Below are 19,999 nucleotides of genomic sequence, written 5' to 3'. Positions count from 1 at the left end.
GGGGGTGTGCTGAGGGAGCTGGAGGAGGAGAGCTGAGCTGTGGGTTCTCCCATGCCAAGCGGGACCAGAGACCCAACATCACCACCTTTCCTGCCCACTGCTCCCACGGTCCACCCCACAAGAAACCACCAGAGGCTGGCTGATACAAATGGCTGCTGTATTTCTGCTAAAGTGACAGTGACACAGATAAGGCAAAGAGCTGAGGGGCAGGACACATCAGGCGGGAAAGGGGTAGACCGTGCAAAATGGCAACCTAAGAGGAAAAGACGTACATAGCCCCTTCCCTCCCGAGTTAGGTAAGCCCTTGGGCCAGTGTATAGGCAGTAAAGTGAATTCCGTCCTTCGGAAGGGAGATTTTTCAAGATGAAAGCTCTAGGTGGTGGGCAGGGGCAGGGGAGGCGTCTCACGGGCGGGGGTGATCTGGGCACGGCAAGGGGCGGGCGGGAGAAGTCAGTGGAAACGTAGGGCTGGAGGCGCCGGGCGCAGGTTCGCCCACCCCATGCTGCCCCCTTCCCCAAAGCCCTTCCAGGGGCAGAAGCACTTGCCCTAAGATCCTTAATCTGGCTCGTTTGGGGCCTCCTACTCTGGGGCATGTGAAGGGGAGGATAGTTCTAGCACACTCGTGGGAACCAGCTCTGCGTGGAACAGGGTGGAAAGAGGGACGTCTCCCTGCAAGTCCCCGGGCCTTAGGAAACAAGAGCCAACTGTCACCATCCCTGGGACCAAGGAGTTCAGCTGCCTGACCCTCGAGGGAAAACAGGAGGTGGGTGCTGGGATGGGGGTTGAGAAGTCTCTACCAGAGATCCCTTCCTTGACCTGACCTCCCCAGGTTCTCAGCCTGGTGAGGAGAATGCATGGGGCAGCACGGACCAAACCACATGCCCCCTGCCCCCAAGCCCAGGTCAGAGCCTCACTGCCCTACCCTTTGTTGCTCTGGCCCTGCTTACAAAGACTGCCCACTGAGTGCTAAGAAAATAGATCCATTTGAAAAGGTCTAAAGCTCCCCTCCAGCCAGGCTGATGAGCAACATGGCAGGACCCCTTTCCACAGCACCCAGGGCTCCGAGAATAGGGACAGGACAGCTCCCAGGGAGACCGCCAGCTTCCTGCTGTGTTTTCTGCCATGGTTCTGGGGTTCCGAGGTGGGGGACAGGCCCACCCGATGTCTCAGAGACTGAGTCCAGGTCCTGGGGACCGCCAGGGCACAAAGACCTCATCCCTTGGGTCAGAAATCACTGAGGATGCTGATGTCGGCAAAGTCAGCTCGGTAGCGGTGGGAGTAGAGGCTGAGCAGGAAGGCCCACTTGAAGGAAATGAAGCTCCAGACAGAGGAGAGGTAGTAGCTGTTGGGGTCTGTGAGGCCTGCAGGGGAGAGGAATCCAACTGTGACTCCAGAAGACCTTGCCCTTGACCCTAGCCACCATGCCACAAGCCCAGGACCACCCTTCCCTACAACCTCCAACAGAGGCTGACCCAATCTAAAGGGGAGATTTAGTGTGATAGAGGTTTAAGTGCATTCAGAGTTTGCAGGCAGGAGGCAGTGGATGAGGGAAAGTCCGAAAAATCACAGGTCTGTAACATCTAGTCTGCTTTTGTGACATTTACTCTGGGCCACTTCTAATCGGCTTCAGCATCAGAAGGGCCTTTGGCTATTTGCTGGTTGCAGCCACCAGGGGGCGCAGCCACCAGGGGGCGCGCCCACCCCAGAGCTGGGCCAAAGGCCCTAGCGTTAACCACACACCTGGGAGCTAACTGCAGTGCGTTATTTCACAGACCCTTTCCAACCTAAGGACGTGTAGGCCCGTTCTCCCCACCTTTTACATGAGAAAACTCGGGCACAGGGAGGTTAAGTGATCTGTCCAGTCCCTTGGACATAAGCTTGGAACCCAGGACCAGAATTTGGGGTTTCCCCCTGAGCGCCCCACCCACCAGCCCTGCCCCGCCCTCCCCCGGCCCAGGCCCTTACTCTGGTGCCCGGTGATGGCCAGCACCAGGAAGGTGCAGAAGGTGGCGACGGAGACGGCCGAGAAGAGGACGCCCACGAAGAAGAAGCCGCGCAGCCCCTTGAGCCACGTCCGCCAGTAATCCTGCATGTACATCACGTGCGTCACCAGGACCCACAGCGCCAGCACACCTGCCGGGACAGACGGCTCAGGCAGCGCCCCTCCTTCCTCCCTGAAGCTCCCCAGAGCAGACTGCTCGCGCACTAACACGAAGATCACGGTGGCCTTTTCAGTGTCCCTGCAGAGTGGACTTCTTCGCAGGCTACGTGGGCTGGGATATCACGAGGGCCTGAATGGAAAAGCAGCTAAGAGAATCTAGCTGCCTTCCGCTAAGCCAGACGTTAAAGGGATTTGCAAAACTAGAAAACTATGCAGTTCTCCTCCCTACATTTTTTTGTTTTGGGAAATCTGAGTACTTCTTACATACACAAAAAATGTTACTTATGTTAACAATGTTATTTTTAATATTACTTTAAAACTAAAAACGTTCTGTTTTAATTTTTAGTACAGGACATAAATATAACCCATGGAAACAAAATCTCCTTGGGGTTTCACTACTTTTCAAGACTGTAAAGGGGTCCTGCAGTCAGAAAGTTTGAGGACTACCATAGCCCAGCCTGGTTTCCCGGGACTCCCTGCTACCTGCCCTGGGGACCACACATGTGGGGAGCAGCCCTCCCACCTGATGCTCCCACTCCACCTGGCCTTCAGAGGCCACTGCCTCAACGTGGCAAGGCTGGTGGTTGAGTTCTTGGGGGGTGGGGTTCCTCCCAAACGCCATGTATTGGTTTTATGGGATGAGGAGGTGCAGTGGTAAAATCACCAGGGCCACCAGTGCCCAGGGTTCTTCTTGCTCTTGGCCAGACTCCATGTCACTACTTGTTTGCTGAAAGGGCAGGCCAGATGCCCCTAGCTGGTCCTGGGCCTGCCCTCTGGGCCTGGCCGGGCACTCCCCCTACGATGCCAGCTGCCACCCAGCCAATACAATGAGTGTCTTCTGTGCCAGGCTGTGCCTGCCGCCGCAGCCCAAAGAGAGGAGCAAATATCAGTTCCGCTGGCCAGGGTCTGGGGCAGGGCTGCAGGGTCCCAACCAGGGAGGAATGAGGAACGAGGTAGAGCCAGCTACAAGCTCGCCACCTGTGCGTAGGCTGCTGGATCCGGGGAGTCAGAGGGCCTTTCAAAAAGGGAGCCGCACACGTGCATGCAGAGTGGCCCACGTGCACAGGAAGGAGGGGCGCCTGGTTGGGGACAGTGGGCAGCTTTGGCAAGGAAGGGAAGGAAGGGCCGCTGGCAGGGCGGTTGGGGTGGGAGAGTGCTTTGACTGAATCTATGATCGTTCATTTCTTAGGCTGAGTGGTAGGCATAAGGGAGTCTGTTACATTGTCTATCCTTTTTTACGTGCCTGAAATATTTCATCATTATTTTTTTAAGTTTGGGGGGAAAAAAGAAGGGGGGAGCATATTCACAGAGCTCTGCTCTGGTTACCAGCTCAGAGGCTGTCACAATTCAGGCAGCCTGGCCAGGGACAGAAAACCACGAGGCCACGAGCCAGGAAGCCTGGGGACGGGCACTGCTCTCGTGACTCTGAGAGCCTCAGGGTTTCCACATCGGAAAGCAGGGGGGCCCAAAGTCCCACCAGCCTAGAAAGTTGGGGACCCCAGGGTTTCCCCCAGTGAAGACTCAGCCCCGCCAATGCCTGCAGCTTCCCCTCCCGGGCTGTCTGACTCACGCTGTCCTTGCTCTGCCCTGCCCACCCCCAACCTTCCTCGGGGGTTGTGGGCCGGGAATGTGAGTCCCTCCAGCCCTGAGATCAGGCTGAGCCGGGACAGCATGTCTCTATCCCTGCCCCTGCAGGAAGCGGGAGCAGGCCAGAGGTGAACAGAATGACCATCCCACGGCTTCAGCTTATGTCTTCCGTGATCTGGATGGATGGTGTGCCAGCCACCCTTCCCAGAAGTCTTTCCTAAGCCTCTCACGTGCATCCTAAGTGTTCACCAGGGGAGCTGTTTGTTTTCTTAAAGGGCCCCAGGAAGGAAGCTGATGGTCACCGGGCCCATCAAGGAACAGTCAGGTGGGCCCCTTGTGACCGCTCCACCTGCCGTGTCTTCTCACTGTACCACAGAGGGGCTGAAATAGATGGCTCTCAGATCCTTTACCCCTCAAAGATTCTGGAAGCCAGCTTAGGAGACAAATAAGGTCAGAGCAATTCCCCCATGACTCAGCAATTTTGGGGTTAAGAAATGCTGAAATAGGGGCCTGTGGAGATGCCCTTTCTTAGTCCACTGGCCACGCTCCAAACACCAGCCCTCACATACACCCACGCACCAGAAAGGGCTAGCAGGAGGAAAAGGAGGGCGACCATTTTGGGTGTGCCAGGTCCCAGCTCTTTGTTAATAGGCAGGCACAATGTGTCCCACCTCTCACTTCCTCTGCACACAGGCCTTGCCTCCAGATAAACACAAGCTGCATCTGGAAGCATGCCCCTTCTCACCCACCCTGCCTTCCGCCACTGTCCTTGCAAGAGGGATCTCCCCCGACTCCACCCAGGTGCTCAGTGAAGGAGCAGGAGCCCTCACTGGTCCCCTCCCACATCTCAGCCCTGCTCCCTTCCCTACAACAGTCTGGACTCCAGGAAGCCTGGTCTGCACAATTCAAGGCCGAAAGGATAGTTCCCCAGGCCTACCCGGCTCACATCCACGCCACACCTCACCCCTCGCTCCACCCCACCTGCTTCAGGGAGCAGGGCCCGGCTCCACTCGAGGCTCAGAGCTGATGGGCCCAGGGCAGGGGCGGCGCACGGCTGAGCAGGGGACGTATCCCCAGCAGCTGGGTTGGAGGTGAGGAGCCAGGAGGAGCCCAGGGGAGCCCACAGGACAATGCAGATGAGCGGGACATTGGGCCCAGGCCGCACTCTGTTCTCACACCCCTGCCCTCCACCCCTGCTCTTCTTGCTCTGCTCCCTGCTCACCGGGAAGAACACAGAGCCCGTGAGACTCCTGAGGCAACTTTTCTATTCTTACTGTCTTTCCTTTGTCTACTAGACCTAAAGCCAGTCTGTTTCCCCAGGGTTCCTGCAACAAAACCATTTCTGCTGCCTTTCCTCCAAGCCCCTCCTTCCCAAACACCTGCCAGGATGGGAGAGAATGGGTCTCCACCCATGAATATTCTTCTCAGAGCTCCAGGGGGGACCCTGCCCCGGGACCAGCACCCCCAGCAGCTCCCTCCTGGCACATAGGGGAAGAAGCATGCTGGGGCTGACCTCTCGTGACTCGGCAGTTTCTGGAAAATGCCAAGTCAGAAGTGAGGGTGCTCACAAGTCAGTAAACTGCTAATGCCTCATCCCCACCAAAGAGGAAGAGGCTGACTGGTTGCAGGGACCCACTCGGGGTGGAGAGGGCACGTGGCCCTGGCCTGGACATCCCTCTTCCCACCTGCCACACTGCTACCACCACCACGGTCACCATCAGGGTCACTGGGCAGCTCTGGCTTTGTCATCGTTGTCAAAGGCTGTCAAGGTTGTCAGGGAGTGCCAGGACTGCTCCCTAGCCCCTCTCCCAGCAGGCAACTCCACAGCCCGCCTGCCTCAGAGGCAGAGGGAAGTCTTTGGGGAGGAAGAAAGGGCAGGGTTCGGGTCAGAGGGAAACCTTGGGACTCCCTGGAGCACAAGCCAGAGGGCCTTTGCCACAGCCCTCCATCAGGCAGCTGTAAGATGGATGATTCGGGGAGGACGCAATTGCAAAATTCAGGACCTGAATGGGGGTCTCAAACATCACCCCTGTCAGTGGTACCTCCCCCCCATTTCTTACAGACAAGGAAGCTGAGGCCCAGGAGGCATCAATGTGCCCACTGTCACAGGGCTCTGTGGGGCTCACCAGGCCAGCCTCCAAACTACCCAGCTCTGATCCCGGGGACGGCCCTCCCTCCTCACCCCACAGCCAGCCCCTTCATCTCCAGTCTCATCACTAGGCCTCACCTGAAGAGTCACCCCACGTTCCTGGGGAGGGAAAGCAGCAGGGCTGACAAGAAACAGGAAAATACAGCAAGGAGAAGAGAGCCATGAGGAACAGCGGGGGCAGTGGGGTGCAGAGGGGAAAGGAGCCAGGGGTCTGCAGATAACTGAGCAGAGGTGGGCAGGCTCCGCCAGGGAGGACAGGAATCCACAGGCGGTGGGGCCTCTAGGGAGGCATGAGAGCAGCCCAGCTGGGCACTCACCCACCCCTCCTTGGAGATCCCCAGTGCTGTGCTCTGCTTGGCACTGCTTGGGTTGTGGTTACCTGTGCCCCTCTTATAAGGCAGAAACCCCGCCTCTCGTTCCTTCTCTACCCAGGGTACCCAGGGAAGGCACTCAGTAAGCTCCAGGCCAGTGACCAAATCTAGTTATTTTTAGTTAGTCCATCTAGGGCGCTTTTGGCAGAAGAGTTTAGTAATGGAATAAGATCTCCCGATGTGAAAGTATTAGCCTTACATGTATTCTTTCCCGAAGTGCTTTGCCCACACATATTATTTCATGTAGCAATGCAACCCTAGGTAAGCTGCTTATTTACACTAAGCCTCAGTTAAAGCCTAACCTGTAAAATGGGCACAGTGCCTGACACAGAGAAAGCATTAAAAAAAAAACGTCAGCAAGTAGAAATAATATGTTTTGTCTTCACACTAATTCTGCAACACAGAGACGTTAAAAACACGCCCAAAGGTACACAGCGAGCACAGAGCGCGGGCGAGCACCGGACCTCCACTGGTGCACTGATACTCTCAACTTTGGTACAGGCCTCCCCTGCCCTCCTGGAGGCACAGAAAGGGCGGTCGGCGGGGTTTAGCAGACCTTGGCCCAGGAGCCACAGCAGAAGGGTGGCAAAGAGACACCAACGTGGTGGAAAGAAAACCGTCCAGTTCCCATTAGATCCCTAGCGTGGTTGTCTAGACCCCCGCTGAGGACTCTGCTGCGGGTGGTTTCCACACTGGAAGGAGGCAGATGGGCTTCCCCGGGAACCCCCAGCCCTCCTTTCCACTTACACCTTCTCTGCCCAGGGGAGGGGCGCTGCTGGGGCGGGAATCCCCCGGAATGTGTGTGTGTGTGTGTTTGAGGGGGGTCTTCACACCTAGTCGCGCGAAGCGGGTAGCGAGAGCAGCGGGCGCGCAGGGAGGACGCTGTCACGGGGCACAGGGTGGAGGGTGGCCGAGCTCACCCGGGGGCGGCGGGGCCGGCGAGGCAGACTGGTGCCAACGGCAGACACAGGACGTTGGCGCCCCGGGCCTTGAGCGGGCGTGGAGTCCCCGAGGCCCCCGGAGGATCCCCAGGAGCCCGGGACCGCGCGGGGCCTGCGCTGCCCACGGGCAGTTTGGGGTAAACACCCCACCTGCTCCCCGGGGAAGCGCCGCCCGCAAGGAACCTCCCTGAAGCCGCGCGCCCGCGCCCCGTGCCCGCGCCGCCGGAGCCGGGACCCAGTGCCCCCCACCGCGCCCCCGGGGTACCTGCAAGCCCCCCCATGGCCGCGGTCCCCGGCTGTCGGTAGACCACCGTCCAGACGAGGAAGATGGAGAAGCCGGCCACGGAGCTGAGGCCCGAATAGGCGGCGCGGAGGCCGAGCTGCAGGCGGGACGGGGCCATGGGGCTGCAGACGCCGGGCGAGGCCGACAATCACAGGTGCAGGGCCGGGAGCCGGGAGCCGGGAGCCGGGAGCCGGGAGCCGGGAGCCGGGAGCCGAGCCGGAGCTGCCGGCAGCCCCGCGCTCCGCCCCCGGCCCGCCCCCCGCGCCGCCCGCACAGCGCCCTCTCCGGCCGGAGGCCGCCCGCGCCTGGAACCACAGACTCCAGCGCGTCCTGGGCTTTGGGGAGTGAGTCCTTGGGCCTCTGATCACTTGGGGATGCCGCCTAAAATTTAGGCAGGTTCCGGGCCTCGTCCTCTGCGCTACCGTAGCAGGATATTTCGACCTCGGAGGGACCCGGAAATACGCATTCCTACAAGCCAGCTGCGGTGATTACTTTTAAAATTTAACTTCCAAATAGGAGGCACGTTCTCGTTTAAAATTTAAGATTTAAATGTCTCTTAACTTTCTCGTTAAAAAATAAGTTTATAAAAATTAAGAAATACGGAGGGGAGGATATAGTTCAGTGGTAGAGCGCATGCTTAGCATGCACGAGGTCCTGGGTTCAGTCCCCAGTACCTTCATTAATAAAAAACCGACCAACCAACCAACCAAACAAACAAACAAATGAATAAATACAAACCTAATTACCTTCCCTCCTCCTCAAAACCCCCACCCCAAAATTAAGAAATATATATATATGTATGTATATGCATGACTGGAACATTGTGCTGTACATCAGAAATTGACACATAGTAACTGACTGTACCTCAATTTAAAAATAATAATAAAAAATAAATTTTAAAAAATGAAATATGAAAGTAGCCGGTGAGTATGAGTCCTTCCGCCAGGATCCACCAGGTTCCCCCTCTCAGGCATTAAGCGATTCTCATAAGAGTCTTCTCACAGGAATTTGAGAACCCCTGCCCCATCATCTCCTAACCTCAAACACCTCACCTTCAGGGACAGCTCCCCTCTCCTTTCACCTCCACAAGCCTCATCCTCCCACCCTAAATCTACCAAACATCACTCCCATCAGAATGAGACAATTCTGATAGCGTAGACTAGAGAGTAGAAACTGGACGGAGTAGAGACTGTGATATTGATACTCGACTGATAGCCCTGAATCTACAGCAGGTGTCCATTGCGCTCCCACCGTGGACCGGGAATCTTGCTGGGAACCTGCCGGGAAAATCCAAACATAACATAATGAGCCCTTAAACACTCATCGTCTAGTTGGGGAGGCCCAGCACACACTGGCACAAAGTAAGTAGCCAATATGCTTGTTTGTTTTGTTTTTTTGCTGCTGTAACAAGCTACCACAGATCTAGTAGCTTAAAACAACACACATTTATTACCTTATGGTTCTGTAGGTCAGGTGTCCAAAAATGGAACTCAGTGGGCTAAAATCAGGAGGCTGGCAGGATGGCCTTCCTTTTGGAGGCTCGAGGGGGAAATCTGTTTCCTTGCCTTTTCCAGCTTCTAGAGCAACCCACATCCCTTGACTCCTGAGTGTCTTCCTTCTTCTTCAAAGCCAACAATCACATCACTCAGACCTCTGCCTCTGTTATGACATCTCCTCCTCTCTCACTAACTCTGCTGTGTTAACCTTCTTGTCCCTTAAAAGGACCCTTGTGATTAAGAACCTGGATAGTTTGAAATAATTTCCCCATCGCAAGTTCTTTAACTTAATCACATTGGCAAAATTCCTTTTTGCCATGTAAAGTAACATAGTCACAATTCTGGGCATCAAGACACTGACGTCTTGGGGGGGCCGTTATTCTGCTACTACATCCCTCCACAGTGTAAACTCCATGAACAGAGACTGCCTCTTTCATTCACACCAACACATAGAAAAGTTCCTGGCACATAATATTCCTCAATAACCATTTGTCAAATAGTTTGTGAGTGAATGAAGGTAAGGATTAAATAACAATGAAGGGGATCACACACAAGAAATATAGGGGGCATAGTTGATTGCCCGGTGAGGGACGCAGACCACGTTTGCTTCACTTCAGAATAGTCTGGGGAGCTTCTTTTAAACAAAGACCCCCCCCCCCCAGACTCCACCCTTGGCTTATTAAATTTAAATCTTGGGAGTATATTTTTTAATGAGAAGTGATTTTAATGTAGTGAGCTCAGCATCCAGCCCTCCTTTGGGAGCCGCTGATGGAGAGACTTAGTGCTGGCCATTCAGGGGAGGGAGCGAGCCCTTTGGTCCAGAGTGTACTGCCATGGATGGCTTCAGAGCTGTCTGGTTCAGATGATACTCCAGGCAGTGGGAACAGTATGTGTGACAGCCCAGAAGGAAGAAATAACACGGCAGGTTTGGGAAACTGTAAGTAGTTTGTGGTCTGTCGGTGGAGTGATGGGTTTTGAGGTTTGTAATACTCTCAACATAACAGGCCTCACATGCTCTACTGAGAAACCTTTTCCCCTCTCTGTGGAGCCAGGGGAGGGAAGTAGCAGTTCTGTGTCTTAGAAACGTGGCCAGGGTATTAGGGTGAGGGTGAACCTCCTAAGAAAAGATTAGAAAGCAGAGGAGTCATTTGGGCAAACCCTTCACCCAGTCTGTAGAACTGGGCAGCAGTGATGTCTACTTCAAAGTGTTGCGAGGAGGAGTCAGTGCTTAGAAGAGTGGCTTGTACATAGTAGGCGCTTACTAAATGTTGGCAAGGATGGTTAGTAGCAACAGAACAGCTGCCACGGCAAGAGATGATGAGGGGTGTCTGGAAGGTGGCTGAGGCAGTGAGAATGGGAGAAGGGGGAACTGAGTCAAGAGTTATTTAAGCCATTTGAATCTTAACTCCAGGTAGCAATTAATTAGCTGGGCTGACAGAAAGGACGAGAGCAAGAATATTATGAGCGGACCTGTCAAGAGCACTGGAGAGGAGTGAACAAACTTGTTACGCTGAAGAATGAGGTTGTGCAAGAAAATAACGAGAGAGGATTATGTAACAGTCGCCTGGGCCCAGGCTCTACATGAAGGTTAAGAGCCAGCTGACACTTCTTCTGAGTCATGGAAGCAACATAGAACTGTTGGAGGGTTTTACACTCCGATGGGGTTACCACGTACTGTGTGACCCGGGCAGGTTTCCCCTAGCTCAGCAGAACTTTCTGCCAAGAGGAAAATATTCTGTATCTGCCCTCTCCAGAATGGCAGCTACCAGACACACGTGGCTATTGCATATTTGATATGCACCTAGTATGACTGAAGAACTGAATTTTTGATTGATTTTAATTTAAATAGCCACACGTGGCTAGTGGCTACCATATTAGACAGGGCAGGAACCGCTCAGAACCCCTGTTGTTCCACATACATAGCCCAAATGATGATAGAGCGTCTGCTTGTTGAGATATATTGAGATACTGCAGTTAGAGCACTCAATACAGTAATTCAACAAATTATTATTGCTGCTGTGGAAGTTACTGTTATTGTTATTGTTGAACAGTAGTAGCATGACATAAACTGTGTCTTAGGAGGATTATTTAGACTTCGGCCTTCAGATTAAATTTGATGGAAAAAGAAAATTGCAGAAGAGAAAGCATTCACAAGGGTATTTCAGTGGGGAGGTGGGGGATAATTAAGATCTTATCTGGAGAAAGGCCATGAGACGGGGAAAGAATGGAAGAGTTATGAAGCTGCAAAGCACACGAGTGTGGACCACACATGCTCGTCTTCCCCCATCAGCTTCCTTTGCAAGGTACTTTCAGAGGGAGCACTTTCATCCCAACCCAAGACAGACACTACTTTGCCCCCATCCCTAAGTCAGACAGCCGCCCTGCCTGCCTGTGGCAGAGACCACCAGTGCTCACCATTAGCATCTCTTCTGGCATATGACCTACTAAATTGGAACTTTGAACACTTCCCAGCTTCCTTGAAGTTAAACTGACACCATGAGATCGAGTTCTGAGCAACAGAATCAAAGCAGAAGCAATGTGTTCCAGTTCCTGACTGGACCCATAAAATCTCCTTTGCATCCTCCATTCCCTGTTCCCATTGTGTGATGACTGTAGAGGCCACAGGTTGAAGATGGCTGCACCACATGATGGAAAGAACCTGGGACCCTTGAATGAATGAATGAACAGACCCTCATAGGACTGTCATATGAATGAAAAATACGAGGGGAGGGTATAGCTCAGTGGTAGAGCAGATGCCTAGCATGCCTGAGGTCATGGGTTCGATCTCTAGTACATCAGTTAAATTAAAAATAACAATAATAAATAAATAAACTTAATCACCCCCCCCCAAAAAAACCCCTTCAAAAACAAACAAACAAAAAAATGAAGAATACCTTTTATGCTAAGCCATTGAGATTTCAGGGTTGTTGCAGCTAACTCATTACCCTAATACACCATCCCTCATTCCATTTCAGGTCACGTAAACATGCCTTATATGGATAAACTGAACTACCAACCTCTCTCAAGTCACTTTTAAATTGGGCCCCATCAATATCAAGACAGACTCCTAACTCCCACCCATGGACATCTTGCCTCCTAAGACATTTCTTTCTCACTCCCGCAAAGTGGACACATTCCAGACTTACATCTCCTCCCACAATGTTACATCAAGGATACATACCCCTTCTGAGCTGTATGCCAACTGAGTGAATTTATTAGATGTGTCAGGGCTTCCACCTCTCTGCTTCTTAATCCCCCCACAGATGTCCTTTGGGGTATATCCTTGCTGACTCCGGCTCCAGCCCCAAACCTAGGCACCATTTCTGATTCCTCCCCTCCCTTCACCCTCTACCTGCAATTCACCAGCGAGCACAGCTGGGTCTGCCCTGTTCCTTTGTCTCCATCCCCTGCCACCACCTGCGTCCATCCAGCCACCATCATCACCACCTGCCCACTTGCAACAGCTTCCTAACTGGTCTTCCTCTTCTCAGTCCTTCCCCTCCAATCCATTCTCCAGTCAGCAGCTGGAATGATCTCTTAAAAATAACAACCAGAATTCGGTACTCTCTTGCTTAAATCCCTCCAGTAGCTTCCACAGCAATTCGGGTAAATAAATCAGAGCCTTGCCAAATCCAACTAGTCTCACCTCTGCCCATTTCACTCCAGGCACTCTGGCCTTCTTTCTGTCCCTCGAAAGTGCCAAGCTTGTTCTTGCCTTGGTGTCTTAGTAACTTGGTGCCTGGAAAGCTCTTCTCTGAGTGCTCACAAGATTGGTGCCTCATCCTTTCAGTCTCAGCTCAAATGTTACCTCTTCAGAGAGACAATCCTATCCTCCCTATCTAAAGCACAATCCCCCACTCTGGCTTCTGCCTTTCATAGCACTTATCACTATATGCAATTGTCTTACGTACCGTTTATCCTTTCCACCCGCTCCGTTGCCATCCCATCGGGAGTATAACCTCCACGAGGGCAGGGGCTTTATCTGTATGGGACCAACTCCTCTCAGTTTGCCTGGGACTGTCCTGGTTTTACACTACAGGTCCAACGTTCCAGAAAAACCCTTAGTCTAAGGAAAACTCTGATGGTTGGTCACCCTATTGCCTGCCTTGATCACTTCTGTATTCTCAGTACCTAGTCTCATGCCAGGGGCATAGGTAGGAACTCAATAGGTATCTGTGTAGTAAATAAATAAATGGCTGGCTGTCCTAAAGAATTCTTCAATCCTGACTCTAGGGGGCAGCCTTCTCCAACCTTGTGCCTTGAGACCCAGCTCTGCCAGGTTGGACTAAAAATCTTGTGTGCACGAATTTAGGTGGTGAGTTCCGCGAGATTTCCGCTAGACTTTACGTGGTCCCTTGCCCACCCTCAGCCCTTGTGGAGTTCAAGGCAGCCCGAGGCTGTGTTTGACATGGAGCAGGATCCCTTGGCCCCAACTCACCTCAGCTTGCTCTCCTGCAGCTTCGTCTTCCTCTTGAGGTCAGGCTTAGAGACCACAGAGCAGAAAGGACTGTGCTAGAGACGAGGAGCAGGAGCAGGTGGCTCACTGTGGGGAGAAGCTGGCCCCACCATGAGCATCCCAGCTGCCCAGGCTGCAGGAAGTAATCCCAAGTTGAGGATCCAGAAACAGGGGGTCACCTTGGCCCCCCCAGTGCTGCTCCCTAGGACTGTGGCTGCCTTCTGCTCCTAGAAGGGGACATCTTCACTCCTTACAGCTAGAGTGAAACCACTCACAGTCTGGTTTCTCACCGAGACCTCACTTCCTCTGCCTGCCCACTGACAACCTGGAGGTCCACACAGAGGGCAGGATGCTGAGTGAGAAGATGCTGAGCGGAAGCAACAGGTCTTTGAACTCCAGGGCTAGATGAGCAGAGACAGCCAAGGGGGAGCGAGGGGAATGAGTGTGCACTCGCAGCTGCAGCAGCATTTAGAAGGGCACCAACAAGGGGCCTGCTCACCTCTTCCAGTCCTCCGGCGACCTCCACCTCCTGATCTGAACCCTGACCACAGGTACTTATTCCAACTCTCTTTTCCTTCCCCTTTCACTGGGGGGTGGTTGCCGGGTGAGGGGAGAGAGAGGGAGACAGAGACAGAGAAAGACAAAGCCAGGGAGTTAACCCTGCATGGACTGGAGCCTGGAGCTGTGGGGAGTGAGAACACCAGGGCTGAGAGGGCAGGAGGGAGGGCATTAAGTCTCCCTAAAGGACACAGCCTGCCACAGGGATTAATACACATTTGTCCTTTAGATTTGGGTTTGGAGCTTGAATTTACCAAATGAGAAAGTCACTATGGAGACCTGATCAGTACACGTGGGTGCCCCTCTAGCCCAGCTGTAAGGGAGCAGAGTGAAGTCAAGGGACCGGAAATAACACTGTCACCTGAGCTTAGTCCAGAGCGTGGGACCCACGCATAGCACCCTACAGAGGTGTCACATCTGAGGGCACTTCCTGGAGGAGGAAGAAGATGGACTAGAGACAGACTGAGGCTGGGTGAGGAATGGAGGTGGGTCAAGAGCTGGGTGGAAAGGTGTCAGAAGCAAAGACAGACCTGGGGAAGCCCCGAGGGAGGTGAAAGGACCCAGGGCAGGAGAAAGGGAGATGACTTTGCCTATTTAACTCAAGAAGCCTCTCCTGAGGGCCTTTGGTGCCCATGGCCCTGGCTGTGCCAGGCATGCAGCCTAGAGCAAAGCAGGGCCACGTCTGCCTGCTGGGGGCCCACCTTCTTCCAGAGGAGGAATCACTACTAAGAAACAGGCAATGTCAGTGAAATTTCTCATTTCTGGTGCAGTGAGTACCAGGGGTGTGGCAGGGAAATGGGGCCCTGCAGGAGGAACGGACACGGGCTGGGCTCTGTGGTGGGGAGAGGAACGGGGCTGGGGTCCCCGTCTGCTGAGGCCTGAGGAGCTGGGGCCTGGGGGGAAACAGAGATCAAGTCAGGATCCAGGCCAGACAAATCCTCCGTGGAATGAGAAGGGAAAGGCTGAGGTGGGCTCCATGCCTGCCCCTGCCTGCAGCAGGTTCAAGGGGAGTCTGCAGTCTTTCCATTTCTCTGGCAGTAAAGCTCCTTGAGGAGGCGGAGGAGGAGACGCAGAGGCCAAGAGCAGGAAGGACTTCCTGAGGCCCAGGTGGGAAGTCTGGGCAGCTGGGGGCTGCCTCTCCATCCTGGAGCCAAGGACTGATCCCAGGAGGGGAGGGCGTGGCCCGCCGCCCTCTCTGTCAGCCCTGCAGACTCCCCTCTCTTCTCTGTTACCCTCTCTGGACTCCATCTTGGCAACCTCCCCCAGGCTTTCACTGTGTCCTGTGTGGAGTAAGGAAATGGGCAGTGGGGCTGGTGCCAAGTCTTTGAGCTGTTGAGCTTCCTGTGGCCCCAGAACTTCCTCAGGGGGATTTGGGGGCAGGATTGGGGTCTGCTCTGATGCTGGGAAGGGGGTTCTCTGCCTGGCCTGCTTGCCTGATAACTCACAGCCTTGCCCTCTCCTCAGCCAGGGCTCTGGATCCAGACAGATCCCTCCCTCAGGCTCCTGCAGCCGCCCCTGCCAAGTCTCTAAAACATGAGGGCCAAATGGGTGCAGAGTTGGAGTCCTGAGCCCAAGCCAAGGGGCTGGGGTGGGTTGGAAGATGGGGGCCCTTGAGAGGAGGGTTGGGGGCAGGCTGGGAACATTGGGAGGAGGGATCATGAGTGGTGAGCCCCAGGGAGAGGCTGGGGAGCGGTGTAGGGTGGGGTGAAGGCAAGTGCAAGCTAGAGGTTCCAACAAGGGTGCAGGAGTGAGGGCAAAAGAGAGGTGCTCTGAGCCTGAGGGAAAGTGGGCACAAGGGGGCTGGGGCCACCATTTCAGAGCATCGACCACTCAAGGACAGATGCAGTGTCTCCTGGGTATTTGGAACACACACACACACACACACACACACACACACACACACACACACACCCCTCCTTGAGAAGCAGAAGCTGGAGGGAGGGAGCACCTCCTGCACGTTCACATGACACCAAACTTGCCTGGTAGGCAGGCCTGTTCCCCTCCCTTCAGCGCAGCTCCAGACCTGCCCCCGCCTTCCCTCCTGCTCTCCCTGACTCTCCTCCCCCTCTGGTCATCACCATCAGCACCACAGGCCTGTTCAGCGACCGTTTCCTTGCCCCTGACACACATGGGTAGCTTGACCACCAGCCAGAAGATTTTGCCTCCAGGAAAGTGTGGGGTCCACGCTCTGGCCTCAGTCAGCTGCCCGCTGGTCCCCAGCCCTGGCGAGCCTTCACGAACCGAACCTCCCTCCAGCTTGCCCGGCTCCCCTGGAGCCCATTTCTCTTCTGCCTCCCAGCTTTCTCGCTGTCAAGTGGCCCATGAGTGACTGGCTGTGACCTGCTGGTCTCAGGAAGGTTTGGCTTTGTGCCCATCAGTGTTCCAGCTCCCTTCCTCGCCCCCCACCCCAGGAATGGGCAGGGGAGGGGATGGGGGAACTGGATTGGAACCATCACCCTTGGGGCAAGGAGACTGGACAAGTGCCAGAGGACCTTAAACCTTCCAGAGCCAGGAGGCATAGCCCAGATGAAGGTACCTGGGCTCTCTTCTCAGCCCCTCTCTATTGTTGATAAAGCATCTCCATGGCCAATCTCAGGGATGCTGAGGGAGCCTGCCGCGGGCCAAGGTACCCAGACCCAGCACGTACCTCCTCTGGCCTCCAAGCTGGCCCTTTTCTGCAGTCCCATTGGAGCTGTTAGCTAAAATGTCCTCCAACCTCTCACTCCCATCCCACCAACCAACCTCAAAGGACATAGCTAAGCCTCGTGAGCAGGAAAAGGAGAAAAGAGTAGGAGACAAGGAAGCAGCCAGGACAGAGGGAGGGAGGGAGATGAAGCAAACTGTCCCAAAAATGAGCTGGAAAAGCAGCCCCTCTCCCTTCCACCCCGCCCTGGGTAAAGGCCCACAGCAGGCCCCAGCGGACTCCCCAGTGTCCCCATCCACCTCATTTCCACCCAGAATCATTAAGCACCTACTTCATGGCACGCACCGTGCTGGGCAGGGAGACCTGACCAGATTAGTGTGTTAGGGCGATAACAGAAAATTCCAGTAGGCTCTATGGCCCTGGAGCCCAGTATCTGCCCAGTTTTAGATCTCCAGTTTCCAGCAGAATTCCTGGCAATTACAATAAATGCTGTGAAAAGAATTAAAGATTCTTGTGGCACTGCATAGGAAGGATGGAGGGACGCAAGGTTGAGAGTAGTGATCAGGGAGGCAGCACAAAATAGCAATTAAGGGTGTGAACTCTGTGCTCAGACTGCCTGAGTCTGGCATTACTACTTACTGGCTGTGTGACCTTGGTCAAGTTACTTCACCTCTCTGTTCTTCAGTGTCCTCACTTGTAAACAGTGATTGTTCTGAGGATGAAAAGCAGATGTCTACAAAGTAGTAAACAAAGTACCCTGCACATAGTAAGTGCCAGAAGAGACCACCATTGGGCTAGAGCGGTTTCGGTGGGGATGGGGCATAACGGGTGCATGCAAGAGGATTATCCATTGGTTGAATCGACCAGAATGGAGGCTGATTGGATGTGGGAGAAGGAGGGTTCTTGCTTAGGCAGTAGTGGGGCTCCTGGAGCTGAGAGAGGCAGGGCTGGAGGGGCAGCTGGGGTGGGAAGAGAGTTCCAGAGGTGCCCAGTGAGAGGCATCTGTAAAGGTCCAGGAAGCTGCGGGCACCACAAGCATAGAGCTCAGCAAAGAGGCCTAGGTGGGGGGAGTACAGCCCAGGGTCCCAGCTGGCCAGCCGAAAAGCCTGCCTTCCCCACGGACCCGCCTGGACTATTCCCTGGGGGCTTCTGTAGTCCCCTGCCACTTGCCTGAAGGGACTGGGGCAGGATTCCAGGAGGTTTAGGCCCTGGCAGAGTGCTCATTGTGTGTCACAGGGCCTGCGATTCAGCCTCCATCAATCTGTCCCTCCCCCTACCTCTGGAGCCTGTGCACCCAGGTGTGGGGGAGAAGACTCTGGATGGGGGCTTCTCCCCCTTTGCCCAGCATATTTGAGAGGCAGGATTGAAGAGCAATAAGGCACATAGATTTGTAAGCACCCTGGGAGAATCACTCACTGCTCCACACCTTCTTAGTTGTGGGACCTTGGGCATGTCAGTTAACCTTTCCATGTCTCCGCTTCCTCCTCTGCAAAATGGGATAACAATAATACCTATCTCATAGGATTGTTGTGATGATTAAGTCAGTGAATAGTGTAACAAGTGTCAGAACAGGGCCTGCTGCATGTCAACTATTGTTATTATTTATCTGTTCTAACACACCTTTCAGGCATCTAAAGATAGTCAGGGGAGGGAAGAGGCTGCGCCAGGCCATGGCACAATTGTCCCTATGATGACTCACCAGCTGGCTTAAAGCATCTTCCTCCGACACACTGACACACTCCCCTAGTCCCCTGCCTGCTTCAGGCCTCAGCCTCCATCACATATCTACTGAGTGAGTAGTCATTCCACTGGCCAGTCCCTACCCAGGAATCCTCAGAAGGGAACACCTGCTCCATCATCTGCCTTGGTTGGAGGTGGGAGGCTTTGCCTCCAGTGATAAGAATGAGGTCAGTGGAAGGTCTAATCCCTATGGTCTCCCTTGGCTATGAGTGAACAGGTAATCACCCCAGGGCCTCTTCTCAGTCTCCCAGGAGAGGTGGAATGAGAAAGAGATGTGAAAAAAGAAAGGCAAGGAAAAGGTAGCGTTGAGGGGGGAACAGAGATGGGGGAATGTGGGTTTGGGACATTTTCATTTACACCAATTTGAATGACTTTCTTTGGATCCCTGCACCTCCCCACCCCCCACCAATTTCTCTTTCTGTAGCCCCCTCTCTTAGGCATATAGTCCAGATTAGAAAAATGAATATGATGTACACACAGTGCAGTGTAGCCTGGGGGTTAAGTGGAGCCAGGCAACCTGGGTTCCAGCCCCAGCTCTGTCATGGATGAGCTGTGTGACCTTGGCAAGCTACCTGATAACTCTGAGCCTCATTTTCACCATCTGTAAAATGGGAATGACAATAGGATTGCTTCATAGGGTAGCAGCAGAGATGAAATACCTGTGAAGCACTTGGAACAGTGCAAAGCACTTGCAGGTTATTGTGGCCTCTGGAAGGTCTACAGGGACATAGATGTCCTGCCTCACTCACTGGCTTCTTTTCCATCTGCCCAAAGTAGGGGCAGTATGACTAGGAAATGGGGGACCACTCTTTGACTCCACTGCCAATCTCTGGAAATTCCTCTGCAAGAAGTTCTAGATCAGGTCACTGGCACCAGGAACCTGAAATTTCAACTCACTCCCTACCCTTACTCCGACTCCCCTTCAACTCTCTTCCCGGAGGACACCTGTGACCCCAGCCCTTTATCCCTTCTTCCGAATGCCCAGAACTTGAGTGGGTGGGTTTTGTCCTGGGGCCAAATACATTTTCAGCAACCCCACCCCCTCCCTAAGGGGGCATTTAAAACTCCATCATTGTTTCTCAAAGTGTGAAGCCAACAGGTAACCTTGGGACATTTGTTCAAAATGCAGATTTTCCAGTTCATGCCAATAGAACTGAATCTGAATGGTGGGGGGGAGATAGAACTTGCAATTTGATAAGCTCTGGGGAGGATTTTTTAAATACACATTAAAGTGGAGATTTTAATCAATTGAAAGTCTCCCCAAGAAAATAATCATCGGTGGAAAATGGGAGCTGGCGTCCCAGAGCAGGCAGGATGGATTGGTGTAAATATATTTTCCTCGGTCCAGGCAGCCTCAGCCACAGAAGGGAAAGCGACACAGATGGGGCAGAAAGGGAGTGAGTCCTAGAAAGCCAGAGGAGGGGCGTGAGACTCCTTCCAAAACCCTCAGTGACGTCCTGAGCAATTAAGAGGTGCCAGGGGAGTTGCTCTCCAGGAGCTAAGGTCTCTCCGCCCTCTCAGAAGTGGGAGTGGGGCGACGACGGCGGCGCCGGGGTAACAGCGCGGTGGTGGGAACTGAGGCCCTGGAGGGCGATGGCCCTTTGAACAGAGCC

The 19,999-nt window shown here is 53.9% G+C and overlaps 1 protein-coding gene across 1 annotated transcript; it reads right to left on the bottom strand.

The window, feature by feature from the left end:
* Positions 1–136: 136 nt before the first annotated feature.
* SLC48A1 (solute carrier family 48 member 1) lies at positions 137–7,762 on the bottom strand. Its single transcript, XM_032492698.1, has 3 exons — positions 7,475–7,762; positions 1,966–2,133; positions 137–1,361 (listed from the first exon to the last, which is right to left on the bottom strand). Exons 1-3 carry the CDS (start codon positions 7,608–7,610, stop codon positions 1,225–1,227), a joined length of 441 nt encoding a protein of 146 aa, XP_032348589.1. The 5' UTR covers positions 7,611–7,762; the 3' UTR covers positions 137–1,224.
* Between the last annotated feature and the right edge of the window lie 12,237 nt (positions 7,763–19,999).

Source organism: Camelus ferus, chromosome 12, assembly GCF_009834535.1.
Source record: "Camelus ferus isolate YT-003-E chromosome 12, BCGSAC_Cfer_1.0, whole genome shotgun sequence".
Taxonomy (NCBI): Eukaryota; Metazoa; Chordata; class Mammalia; order Artiodactyla; family Camelidae; genus Camelus; species Camelus ferus.
This window is presented reverse-complemented; position numbering and strand designations above follow the sequence as displayed.

Bases quoted from the DNA above. Each gene is read 5' to 3' on its own strand.
- SLC48A1 (XM_032492698.1), bottom strand. From the start codon at position 7,610: ATGGCCCCGTCCCGCCTGCAGCTCGGCCTCCGCGCCGCCTATTCGGGC. The intron at 2,134-7,474 runs GTACCCCGGGGG...CTGTCCCGGCAG, and splicing joins GGCCATGGGGGGGCTTGCAG to GTGTGCTGGCGCTGTGGGTC. The intron at 1,362-1,965 runs GTAAGGGCCTGG...TCTCCCCTGCAG, and splicing joins GGCCATCACCGGGCACCAGA to GCCTCACAGACCCCAACAGC.